Here is a 13713-nt window from a genome sequence, read left to right on the forward strand (position 1 = left end):
ACCTAGAAAGGGAGAATCTAAAAGAGCCGGGGTGATTTTCATGAATAAGTAGTATTAAGCTTCGGGTATAAGGATCTGTCCAGCCCAGCATCCTTTTGAGATGGTGTCTTAGGTCTAGAAGAGCCTTCTTCAGTAGCACTTGCTGTAATTGTGAAAATAGTCCAGTGTGGTAGCCAACAGTTCCCTGTGGCTATCAGGCACTTGAAATGTGGCCAGTGCAATTGAAGAAATGAGTTTTTAGTTTAATTTAATAAACTTAAATTTGAACTCACGACGTGTGGCTCATGGCTACCGCATTGGGCAGTCCAGGTCTAAACTCTCTTTGGTCCCTGTCCCCCATTCCTTTAAATGGAAGATACTGCCTGATTTGACCCAAAGTGTCCTAAACCTACCGGTTGAAGATTTGTTGTATTTACAGTGTGTTGAATGTCCTTGTTCGAGTGACTATGTGATGGATTTGGGGAAGAGGGTTTCACTGGGCTTGCAGAATTGGTCATCTGACTGTTTTTTGTGCCAGCTGACTAAGAAACATCATTAGATATTTGGCTGAATTTAATCTAAGACTTGCTGTCTCCATGACATAAAACAAGCAGAAAGGTAGCTGGAGGCCACCGATGTTTACCTACGGAACCTAAAACTGCAAGAACCAATTAGACTGATCGGTTTGCAACATACATTTTTCTCTCAGAAATGTTTCTCAGACCTTTATAATCTGCAGTATTTTTGCTGTTAGCAAACCTTAGCAGATGACAAAACATACAAACACTACATAAATATTAATACAAAAACCCAGATAAGCTAGTTGCTGTCCCCTGAATACTTTTTTTTAAATGTTGATTTATTTATTGTGAGAGAGAGAGAGTGAGTGAGTAGGTGAGTGAGTGCAAGCAGGGGAGGGGCAGAGAGAGAGAACCCTAAGCACAGGGACAGAGCCCAATGTGGGACTTGATCTCACAAACTGCGAGATCATGACCTGAGCCGAAATCAAGACTCCTCACCAACTGAGCCACCCACGTTCTCTGAACACTTCTGTTTTTAATGTCAGCTATGCCCGTGGTATTTTTTACAATCATGCACATTACATAAATTTCTATGTATGGAATTGTTCTTCATTTATATGGTTGGATCTGCATTTCGTAGTGTCATAAAGACAGCTCAATATTCCACAAAAGAACCCTGACTGCCAAGCGTTCCACCGCTTGGAAAACCACACGCCAATTTGCTCCATATGTAAAATTCTCTCTATTTAGTTTCCCAAAGTGCCTGGCATCACACGAATCAAAACAGGCACTTTCGTGGATACGTGACACATTTTCCCGCCATCTGAAGAGGACATTAGCAAATGAGGCTATTTATCATTTCTTTCCCTATCAGAAAAAGAGAAAACTGATGATTTCGATGTCACGATTTTTCTTTTTTTTTTTTTTTTTTACATTTGAAAATTTTCTCTTTCTGCGTTTGTCATCCTTCAAAAAATTGCTCACAAGTTCTCAAAAAAAATAGTGTCCCTTATTAATTTAAGAACTGGGTTATCATGGAAATGGTACCACATTATGTTTTGAACACTCATGGAACTCAACTCACACAAACTTTGGCCTCCTCACTAATTATCTCTTTACCTGGTGATGGATAACTTGTTAGAGTTGTCTTCAGAGAGCTACAAATACTGTCCTGGGGAAACCAGTCCCTGGGGCATTCGCTTAGTCGGCAAAACCTCATACCGTCGCCGAGTTATTTTTTAGCCTCGACACAATTCAGATCGATCCAACTGCATCGAAGCCATCCTGGAATTAGTGATTTGCAGTTTCTGTGATTCTTTGTAGGCCTTCCCTCGGATCACAGGCCCTCAGCATTAAACGGTTGTTTTACCGTTGACCAAGGGACAGATTGTGGGGAGGGGGAGATTTGTGTCGGTTCATAGGGGGTGTCTGTCCACACAGCTCAGCGTAGAGGTTGGGAAGGGTTTGGGAAGCCGCTCCTCCTTAGATAACCGTAAACAGACCGTGTGTATGGGTTAGAACCGCTCGGGTCATCTACCAGGAGCCCAAGAAGCAAGAGGGGGACAGAAAGGGACTCAAATACAGAAATTCTGCAAGTCTCTTCCAGCGGCGTTTGGGGCCCTGTCATTCCGCCTCTGTGTTACGACGTGAGTGGATTTTCTCATTTAAGGGGCTCCCTCGTCTAGCGCCTTATACCCCACATTCTCTCAGGCAGTGCTGGTGTTCTCACCAATCAGACTATGTATGTGGTGGTCCTACAGGCCCAGCACACTTGTGGGACTTACGGACGATGACAGTACCCGCGGACTGATGCGACAGGATGGGTGCTTTCCGATTAGCCCTCGGATTCCGGTGGTGAGGGCCTAAGTCTCATTCAGCTTCTCATCAAACCATGTTAGACTTCGATACAGAACTGCAGACGTGCCGATCAAAAGCTGTCAGCTCAGAGTGTGCTGCCACGATAACTTCATTTACATCGAAATAAAACCACCACCTTCTTCAGTTCAATCATCAGTACTTTTGGTCTTAGCTGCAAGGAGGACTTAGATGATTGTGGAAGTATCTGTCTTCTAGGTTATTTCTGTGATGGATGAACGCTCCCTGATTCTCAACTTTTCACCAGAGTTCTAACGGCTGGGAGTACAGCTAACAGGTCCGATCCATGTGCCAAAGTCAAGGCTTTTGATGCTTTAAAAGGCAAAGTCGAACCCAAGTGAGCTATCGGGGTTTGTTTTTGTTTCTGTTTTTGTTTTCCTTTTGAGCAGACCCGCAGTTGTTCATGGAATCAAACTGGCCTTAGATTGCTTTAAGGAGCAGTGGCTGGTGCTTTCCAAAACGCGGACACCGTGCCCTTTTGTTGTATCGCTAATATCGACTCCCCCTCCATGCGGCTGCCTTTACCTGGAGATGCAGAGGAGTACCAGTAAAGCCCTCTTGGCTTATCTCTTTGCAGGCTTGTTGATCGGTGCTGGCTGTGCCCTCTACCCCTTGGGCTGGGACAGCGAGGAAGTCCGTCAGACTTGTGGCTATGTCTCTGGCCAGTTTGACCTGGGTAAGTTTCCTTCGTCAATGACACTCCTTTTAGAAAAGAACCGTATGTGACTTTTCCTAGAAGCAGAGAGTGGGAGAGATAAGGGAGAAAAACACACCGTGTAGTGCAGCTAGCAGTCATGTGTAACAATACGCACACACTCGCTTATCCATTTGTTGAGTGAAATTATGCCAATCTACCGTTTGCCTGAACTGTGGGAAGTATTGTGGATACAAAGCTTAGATAGAGCCCCTGCTCTGAAGAGTTTATATGCATTGATCAATTCATTCAAAAATCATGTGTTAATTACTTATTGTGGGTGCTGAAAAGAACTCTGTGGAATTTATAGTCTGCCTGAGATTTCTCAAGGGCTAAGAAATCCAAAGCGATCTCACTCCAGAGTAATAGACAGCTTTGTGGGAGTGCTGGGTCTTGAACACAGTGATGCACGAGGGTCGTCTGGCAGTAGACAGAAGCATCTTGCAAGCCAGGAACACGGCAGAGCGAGAGCATCAGAGAGGCATAGGAACAGTCCATCAGGAGGCCACAGGGGTAGGAGAAGCAGGGAGAGATGTGATTGAATAGTTAGAAGTTCACACACTGCTGAAGGACACCTCGTGACTTTTTCTGGAAATTTCAGACATTTTCACTTGTAGCTCTAGTGTGTTCTACCTAGCAGTCCATTAAAAAGGTAGCATAGGATGATATGGCTTGCATCATGATAACTTGTACTAATTGGATTATATTTCCCTCGGTTGATAAACCTAACTTTTACGCCAACACTTCCTTATTTCTTTCTAGTTAAGTATCCTGTCTATTCCAGCTTCTGTTATTTTAAGGCATATCATAATGAAAAACTTAACGAAAGCAAGCCTTCTCTTTATCGAATTATTTTCTGAGGACGTTTTTCTGGAATCGGTGTTCCCACATCGAGGATTACTGCCAAATAATAGCAAATATACTTTTCCCTAATATAAGGATAGATTGAGTTTTTGATGATTGGTTCATAGTGAGGTACTAACTTAAACATTCGCTTTTCACATTAAACACTTCACTCTAAGAAGAAATATTTGAGGGAGGTGGTCTAATGTCAGTAATACTGTTATATCCCAAATCATCATTAAAAAATTGTATGGTAGAACTTCTGTGAAAAAAATTTCTGTCCGATACTGAGGAAAATGGACCGATGTGATACCATCTCAAAGTTCTGTGGATTTGAAAATAAAGCATGATTTGTTTGACTCATTGGATGACAAACACCCTGCTTCCCTCAAAACAATACTAGCTCTTTTGGCGGAGAAGTTGGTACGTTAAATACTACGAATTTGCATGGATAAAAAAATACAAGAGATTTCGGACCGCTCTTTCTTTCCTTCTCCATAAGGCTTTCCTAAGTCTGGATCCGTTTGTGATTGCCATAAATGCAGAGGAAAATGCTGGCACAAAGTTGAGTGTCAGCTTGGCTTTTGTTTGTTTTTCAGTTTTTTACCTTTTTTTGTTTGTCTCTTGGTTGGTTGGTTGGTTGGTTGTTTTTTTTGGAAAGCAAACTGTGTCCAGGGGAGATATTTTAATATAGCATTTGGCATTTTTCTTTCCCTGGCGTTTGAGGCATTCTTGGCCGTTTCACACATGCCTCAACTTGATTAGAATACTGTTCTTGCTGATCTCTTGCTATTGCGTGTTGCTATATTAATTAGCAGGTTGTAATGAAACCCATATCCTGTTTTTTGCAATTTTCATTACTGCATCTCAGTAGTTCATATCTTCCCAGCATTGTGGATTAAACACTTGAATGTCAAACTTAAAAAAAAAAAAAAAAAAAAAAAGACTTGCCTCTTTTTACTACCGGTAATAATTTCTTATGTTACTAAACTCACTGAAGCCATTTTAACAATTTAAAAACTCTGGTGGTTTTAAGTTTTGCCACACCAAGATTTTTTTTTTTTTAATGTCTCTTAGTGGGATGGTGAGGAAAAAATGGAAACTGTCATCATCTACAGATAAAACGAGTCCTCGGTCCTGCAAAACTACCTCTGTGTTCTATCTTTAAAAAATGGTGACTGTTTCCTTGCACACTGATGGAGACTGAACTTCAGCGGAGCGAAGGCACAGATTCTGGTGCTCACTGGGGAGAACCCAGGACCGCAGTTGGGAGCCACAGCACGTGTGCGAGGGGGAGCATTCTCACTAAGGCTGGCCCTGGGGCCCATGTTTTTAATGGTGTGCGTGCCGGTTGCCAGAGCCACACTGCCTCTACTGCTTCTGAGAAGCCAATCTCATTGCTGCTGCCTCTCCCAGGAGACTGTGTGGGCACATCTTCCCCCTGAGGCCTGGGAAATGTTAATGCTGTTAAGGTTCATGCGGTCCTTATTGTGGGATGTGGGTCACTCAAGAAACCATCCCCTTTGTTTTTATATGGAAGATTACTTAAGGAGTGTGTTCATTCAGTTACCCAGCCGACAAATATTTCTGAAGTGCTTACTGCCTGCCAGGCCCTGTGCTAGGTGTTGAGGACATGGCATCACCAAGGCATTTTGAAAGACCCCATGCATTGCCGTCAGGGAACCAGAACCTACCAGAAGAGCCAGATGTTCAAGAAGATAATATACACCGTCAGTGTGTCGGAAAGGAAGAGGGTCGGAAAGGAAGGCACTGCAGCGGACCTTGTGGTTGCCTTGCCAGCATCGTTCCATTCTGGTCGGTGATTCTAAGCCAGAGGCAGGGAAACAGCTCTGTGAAGAGCCGGCTAGTGACTGTTTGCAGCTTTCGGAGCCATATGGTCTGTGTTGCAACTATTCAGCTCTGCGTTTGTAGCATGAGAGACACTCCATGCGCCAGTGGGTGTGACCGTGTTCCCGTAAATTTGTTTTTACAAAAACAGGTGGTGGGGCCACAGTCTGAGGACCCCTGATCTCAACCAAAGCATGCCCCCGCCACTCCAGAAATAGGTTCATTTCAGATAGACTCATTTATTGATCCCTTCAGCCTCCCAGACAGCTGGTCGGGACGCAGGGCACCGATCGCGCTGAGCAGCCCTGTCCACTTGACCTAGTCTGCTCTATACTTATTACCCTCTTCATGTTGTGCGCGTTGCGAATTAGGTGGCCAACTCTCTAACTTCATCTTGGTCGTCTTACCACTTAATACTAGCTTGGGATGGGGCGGCGTAAGCCCATTTAGACCAGTGATATTGCAGGAGATGTTTCCAGAGGCTTTGGGAGAAGAAGGGATCATATGCCTAAGGGAAAGGCACCAGAAGCCATGCTCCCCCCTCCCTCCAGCAGCCGCCTCTGACTAGGTAGAATGGCAGGTGGGGACAGCCTCCAGGGGGAAGGGGTGGGCAGAGAAACCAGCTGGGGTTCAGCCACCCCTGAAGCATGACTTCCCTAGGAGCTTTCAACCTTGCCGATACATAGTACATAATACATGGTGATTCATTTCCTTACTGGGTAATTTTAAAGGCATCCTTTCTCTCTCTTTTAAAAATGTTAACTTATTTTGAGAGAGAGAGAGAGAGAGAGAGAGAGAGAGAGAGAGAGAGAGAACAAGCAGGGAAGGGGCAGAGAGGGGGAAGATAAAGAATCTCAAGTAGACTCTGAGATGTCAGTGCAGAGCCCAACACTGGGCTCGATCTCACGAACCTTGAGATCATGACCTGAGCCGAAATCAGGAGTCTGGCGCTTAACCAGCTGAGCCACCCAGGCGCCCCAAGGCAGCCTTTCTCGTACTGGCAGCTGAACGCAGCCTAACTGGTATTTTAGTTAGTTGCTATGTCACAATTCAAGGGGACTTGACCTCTCCTGGAGGCTTCCTAAGGAAGGAGTATTTTTAGCTGAGCCTTCAAGGCTGTGAAGTGTTTAGGTAGATAAGGAGTGAGTGTGGGTGTGTTTTAGGCTACAGGGAGGCCAAGGAGAAGAGGGAAAGAGCCCAAGCAGGCACAGTGGAGGAAGGAGGAATGCTGGTGGGGTGAAGGTAGGAAGGGCTTCCCAGGGGTTTAAACTGAGTCCAAACATAAAAGACGTAGTTAAGCAAGGAACAGATTTCATAAAAACTCACATTTGTGGTTTTAAGGTAATGTGGTAGGAGTCTAATAGAATCTACTTTTTAAAATGCCTTTTTCCCGGGTGCCTGGTGGCTTAATTGGTTAAGTGTCCAACTGTTGATTTCGGCTCAGATCATGATCCCATGGTTCGTGGCCCCGAGTCAATCAGCACAGAGACTGCTTGGGATTTTCTCTCTCCCTCTCTCTCTCTGTCTCTCTCTGTCCTCTGTCTATCTCTCTCTCAAAAATAAATAAATAAAAATTAAAGAAAATAAAGTGTCTTTTTTCCTTGGCAAGGAGACTTGGGGAGGATTTTTGTGTGTGCCTTGAAAACAACTTTATAAGGCTATTGATTCTTTCTCAAGAATTAAGTGCAAAGCTTTGGAGCAATTTCACAAAAATACCCACTTTTGCAAATCAAAGATTGTTACTGTTTACCTTTGGATCATTCTTCTTTATGGAGAAGCAAGGAGCATGTTTGAATACACGTATTTTTGAAACAAGGAAACCAGAGCACAAGCAGGCTGCATAATGAATTTCTAAATTATGCAGCTACAATTGTACAGCTTGCCTTGACAGTAGCTTTCACCCTTTAGAAGCATTAGAATCAGAGGCCGACTTGTTTCTCTCATTTGTTTTATTTATTTTTTATTAAAATTTTTTTAAAGTGTTTATTTTTGAGAGAAAGAGAGAGAGAGAGAGAGAGCACAACCAGGGGAGGGGCAGAGAGGCAGGGAGACAAAGAATCTGAAGCAGGCTCCAAGCTGTCAGCACAGAGCCTGACGCGGGACTCAAACTCACAACCCGTGAGATCACGACCTGAGCTGAAGTCGGACGCTCAACCGACTGAGCCGCCCAGGTGACCCTCTCATTTGTGTTTTAAACAAGTATCTCGGGTGATTCAGGTGCAAGGGGTCAGCAGCCATACTTTGAAACAAAATCACCCGATTTATAAAGAGAATTATATTTTTTAAAATTTTTTATTTGAGTATAGCTGACACACAATGTTACATTCGTTTCACATGTACAGCACCGTGATCCAACATCTCTGTTCGTCACGCTGTGCTCACCACAAGTGCAGTCATCATCTGCCACTACACAATACTGTTAGTCCTTGACTATATTCCCTGCGCCGTGCCTTTAATTCCCGTGTCTTGTTCATTGCACCACTGGAAGCCTGTATCTCCCCCTCCCCTTTACTTGTTTTGCCCATCTCCCTACCCCATTTCCCTCTGGGACAACCTTCAGTTTGTCCTCTGTAGAGAGAGAAAATTAGTTTTTTGTACTTTGCTAGAATTTAGTTTAATATCCACTTTGTTTTATATACACTAGGGGGCTTTAGCTTTAGGTTACAGAGAGCTGATTCCAGCTGGCTTACACAAAGAAAATATTTACCATCTCTTATTACAGCAAGGCCAGAGCTAAGGTGAGCTGCAGACTTGACTGATCCAGGGGCTCAAAGATGTTGTCCAGGGCCCAAGATGTTGCCCAGGACCCGGGTTTTTCCCAAACCGGAGACCTACCGCGTGTGGGTTCTTCTCCTCCATCTTGAGGTTGGCTCTCTTCTTCTCATCGACGATTACGTTTGGCACCTGTAGCCTGTTCGTGTCATAGAAGAGAGGGGGCGTCTCTCCCCAGTCCCAGCAATGGAATAAAAGTCCCTCTTCTCAGTCTGATTGGGCCAACTTGAAAGAATAAGAGCTGTCAGCGGTTACTGTGTACAAAATGGCTTCTTGTGGCCGAGCGTGGATGGGTTCAGAGTTTTATAGAACCAGATTTTACTGAGAAGTAGTGGCATCTGTAAGCGGAAGATGAGGCTACGAACGGAAAAGGCATCTCAGTCTGTCTTTTTGTTGTGGTTGGACTTGGTGCCCTGCTCTCCTTCCATCGCGAAGTCCGTGGCTGCAGATTAAGGGTCAGTAACGGCTCGTGCTGTGCTGTGTAAGTGTCAACAATGGTGAATTTATGTATTACTTTTTAAGAGAAGAAAACAGTATAAGTGATAAGAATAATATGTAAGGTAACACAGTATCTTCACATAATAAAAATACAGTAGACGTTTGCTGTTATTATTCATGTTATTTGCACAGGACCATTTTTAATGAATATTGGTTGATTAATCTTTTTTTCTTTCTTTTACATTTTATAACAGTAAGTTGGGATTTACACGTTAAGCATAAGGTCTCTCTAATCAGGTTGTCCAATTGATTTAATTCATGCCTCGGAGATATTTTCATCCACCAGACTTTTCTAATTATATCCTTATGATCAAAAGTAGTGTTTCAATTAATTTGTCTTGCTAATTTGCCAAGTAAATTTGAGTAATCATTGCTTTCATTTTGCTATTTAATTTCATTAAGAAGCCATCATGTTCCCTGTTCTTGAAATTATGCTCTTGGATTCTCAAGAACTACTGAGAACTCAGAGCCTGTCAGTGTGAAAAAGATGAGAGTCTGTTTCTTCCAAATTTTCAGACCAGGGAAGAAATCTCTTCTCATCGAATCTGAACAATAACCACGTCACATCTCTTTGGGCACATCTCTTTCACTCCTGACTTCTGTTTTTCTCCCTTCAAACCTAATCACACTTGAGAAAAAATAATTTGCAAGTTATAGTCAGTGGGAAAAAATGAGAACAAAAAGAGAAAATTTGTCCAAGTTGCTAGAAGTCATTTAGAAGCTCCAGGAGGAGCCTGTATTCCCTCAAATAGCATGCTAGCACAGGAGGATGGCAGAAAGACCAAGCAGCCGCTAGGAGCTAAACCAAGACCCAAACTGGGTAGGCCCAGGGTTACTCACAGGAACCCTCTAGAATGTGACTCTAGATGATGCTGGTCAAGTGCCACGGGCAGAGGAAGGTCTGTGTAGCCAGTGATGAAGTGATGGGGCAGCGCCCAGGCGACTCTGAAGGAAATGCAGCCAAGTTGGCCGGTCACTCAGCCTTCTTATGGTTCTCTTTTCATGACAAGAAGGGTTTTCTGCATTCATTCTAGAATGAGAGGAGAAGAACCAATTCACTTCAGGGCCATGAACCCCAGTGGGACCATGACAGTAATGGCAGCCCATGCACATACCCGTTTTAAGTTATCGCTTAGTAAATGCCTCTAGTACTGCTTTAGCAAAAAGTACCCCATTCTCTATAATCATGGGTCCAATTCTGTCTGCTTCCCTAAGTGCATCTTTGTAGGTTCCAGATGAACCAATGGGACAGGAATTTTTCAACTTCGGCGTCTAGTTCAGGGTTTGGCCCAGAGCGGTATTCTGCAAATTTATTTATTCAACAAATATTTATTAAGCACGTTCTTGGCATCAAAAAATTGTGCCACAGACTTAGGATGAAATTATGAATTAAGATAAACATGATCCTTATGTATGACACATATCTGCCACCTACAAAATGGTTAAACGAAGGGAGGGAAAGAGGGAAGAATGATGGAGGGGAAGAGAGAAAAAAGAGACATGGAGGGAAAGGAAAGAGGATGAGAGGGAAGGAAGGAACCCTACTGCTAATTTTTGACCTCTAAAAGGGAAGTTGCCATCATGTGTCTGTATATACTTGGCCATTGATAACCCGGGGAGAATTATGGCATTACTCTCTAAAGGAATATGGCTGAACCATCTCCCAGAGAAAAATCAAGTTAAGGGTCATCGTTTAAAGAATGAAATGCCCCAATAGGTGAAAAAGAAAGAGCTCTAAATTCTTTCCTTCCTAGAGTCCTTTTTGGTTTGGTTATTTCGGAGAAGGATTATTCCCAATCTTGTATTAAGCCTTTTTAAAACTTAATTCAGTGGTTTACAGTGATTTGCACCAGTGGAATTCGGTGATTGTAGAAAAAGGTAATTCTCTTTAAAAGCCTGTGAGACACAGTATTTCATAAGATAGATATGGCCACCACACTATTGAGAAGAATAGGCTAATCTCTCTTTTAAAGATTTTTCTTAAGTTTTTTCAGTGTTATCCCCATTATAAAAACAAAAAATATGGGGTGTCTATGTGGCTCAGTTGGTTACATGTCCAACTCTTGATTTCAGCTCAGATCATGATCTCACCATCCCTGTGATCGAGCCCTGCATCAGGCTCAGTGGTGACAATGCAGAGTCTGCTTGGGATTCTCACTCTCCCTCTCTCTCTGCACCTCCCCTGCTCGTGTGTGTGCGTTCTCTCTCTCCCTCCCTCTCTCTCTCTCTCTCTCTCTCTCTCTCTCAAAATAAATAAATAAACATAAGAAAATAGATACACCTCAGTTCCCTGCCATTTTAGATATAGTATACTTAAGGAATTTCAGGAAATTCAACTGGCTTTTCTAATTATTCTTTTGTGTGAGGTGCTCTTAACTGTTTTCTTAGTATGTTCCACTAGAATATTAATCTAGGGGTAGAAAAGCACTGATTTTAAATTTAACTGTTTCTGATGTTTTAGGTCCTCTCTCAGGAATGAACTTTGTTCAACTGATTCTATCATTGATGTCCCTAAGAAAGTAAGGGCAATTGAGATAAATTGGCTATGTGAACATCATCTTAAATAAATCTGCAGATTTTATTGAAATTTCCTGGTAGTTAAGGATTTAGGAAATAATCTGCTAATTAGGGAGACGAATCTATCCCCTCCTACCATCCCAAGCTACCCCTTTGGATGATGTAATTCGTGCAGCCCCTTGAGAAGTCCTCTACTTGCTCCCTGCCCTCAAGGAGATTATAGTTGAGAGATTTATCACAGATTTATCTTAGAACACTCTCTTATTAAATAGTAACACTGAGGAAAGACCTGCCAGTGAACCTTCCAGTTGCTGGGAGACTTGTCTACACAAACATTAGAGAAGAGTTCTTTCAGATCTTGATAGTAAGATTCTTAATCTCAGGAGAAATATTTCTGCCCCAGAGTTGAGAACTCAGATGTTTTGTGACCTTACTGTGTATTTTTGCCTTTGTTTCCTAACAGAAGAGAGAAAGTAGCCACTATTCCTCCTTAGCAAGCACGTCTTCCTTTAAGAAAGGGCCATTTGTAAACATTATTGATTAATAACATAGCAAATGTGTTTTAGAATAAAACCAAAAATATAAGAAAATAATCAGGAGGCTGATATGACTTTTTTTTTTTTTTTTTGGTTTCTTTATTTATTTTGAGAGGGAGAGAGAGAGCACAAGCAGGGGAGGAGCAGAGAGAGAATTCCAAGCAGGCCCCATACTGTCAGCACAGAGCCCAACGTGGGGCTCTATCTCACCAACTGTGAGATCATGACCCGAGCCACAATCAAGCTATGGACACTTGACTGAGCCACCCAGGTGCCCCAAGGCTGATCTGATTTTTAACCTGGTAGAATGTTGACAAAACTAATTAATAGAGAGGATTTGTAGAGAAAAAATTCATTTATGAGATCTTTTCAGAAAATTTCATATGAATGGATTTTTCCAGATAAATGAATTTTCCGTTTAAAGGAATAGTTAATGGAAAAAAAAAGCGAGGACTGGCTTCCATCCCAGCTTCACTCCCTTAGAGCTGTTTGATTCTGGGCAAGTTATTTGGCCTCTCAGAATTTCAGTTCTTTGGTCTCTCAAACTGAATGACAGCCCCCACTTCAGAGGCCTGTGAAAAGGATTAAATGTGGCAAAAGTGGAAGGTGCTTTGAACGTGGAAAACCTACGGTAAATATTAGTCCCGCCTTTCTGCCTTGAAGGCCAACACATTTCCTATTTTAATCATGTTGAAATGGTTTGAGGATGTAGATGTATTATAGCCAGAATCCATCCTTTTAGCCAGAATATATGAAACATATAAAAAACATAAGCAAGCCTGTAAAAAATAACCTCATTCGCAGTTATGTTCTCATATGACTCGTAAGGAAAGGTTCGTAGGAGTCATGGACATTTGTTTAAGAGTGATTTGCCTTTTCTCTAAATAGCCAAGACTGAAAAATTTTTTGAGTTCTTTCAGGGGGGTTGTTGTTGCTTTGCAACAGTTTTATGTCACACTGTTGGCAGTTATTCATTGCAGTTATTACTTACGCCTTTCTGTCCTTATTCCCTCACTTCTAATTTGTGTCCTTTCTCATCTAATCGTCATGCATCCTCTTAAAATCATGGTTTAAAGGAACACAGTTCAGCTCTGTTTCCGTGCACTATGTGTCTTTGAAATACTGATTTTTGTATGCTCTGGACAGTGTTTTCTAGGTTTTTTTTCTTGCCTCCTGATTTGGGGTCATATTTTGGGTAGCTGAGAACGTCAGCTACGTGATGTCTGGATCGTAAGCTACTTTGGCTTGGCAACTGGCTGTTTTGATGACAATGGCAAATGAGTTCAGTGTTACAGGAGCCCTAGTTCTAAGGAGTGATGTCTCCGGATAATTCAGGGGTCCAAAGTCCATGAATAAGCTTCAGAGATTTGTGACCCCCCTGAAATTGTGTGCAAATTTCATATGCCTGTGTGTACATGCTGTTTTCTGGAGAGTTTATTCTAACTTTTATATAGTATGCAAATGGGTTCCTGACATCTGGAGACTTAGAACCTTTGGTCGACCACATTTGGAAGTCTGATATTAGGAAGCTGAGAAACTTGACCTCTAGACTTTTTCTGCCAACGATTCTCAAAAGCCCTCCCCCGACCCCTGCCCAGGAGCTTGGAGAGCTACTGAACCCTTTTGACTT

General features: G+C 42.6%; 1 protein-coding gene across 2 annotated transcripts in view; it reads left to right on the top strand.

Annotated features, from left to right (window-relative positions):
• Window positions 1-13713, top strand: part of LHFPL6 (LHFPL tetraspan subfamily member 6) — a 248011-nt gene that overhangs the window by 214366 nt on the left and 19932 nt on the right. Inside the window, exon 3 of one of the 2 annotated variants that reach the window (XM_086713125.1) lies at window positions 2953-3051. The exons of the other annotated variant lie outside the window; for it this stretch is intronic. Within the exon in view, the coding sequence (XP_086569251.1) occupies window positions 2953-3051 (99 nt within the window). The remainder of the gene's footprint in view (window positions 1-2952; window positions 3052-13713) is intronic. 2 annotated transcript variants of the gene reach the window in all.

Source organism: Puma concolor, chromosome A1 (genome assembly GCF_028749965.1).
Source record: "Puma concolor isolate L17-30 chromosome A1, mPumCon1.1.hap2, whole genome shotgun sequence".
NCBI classification, from domain to species: Eukaryota; Metazoa; Chordata; class Mammalia; order Carnivora; family Felidae; genus Puma; species Puma concolor.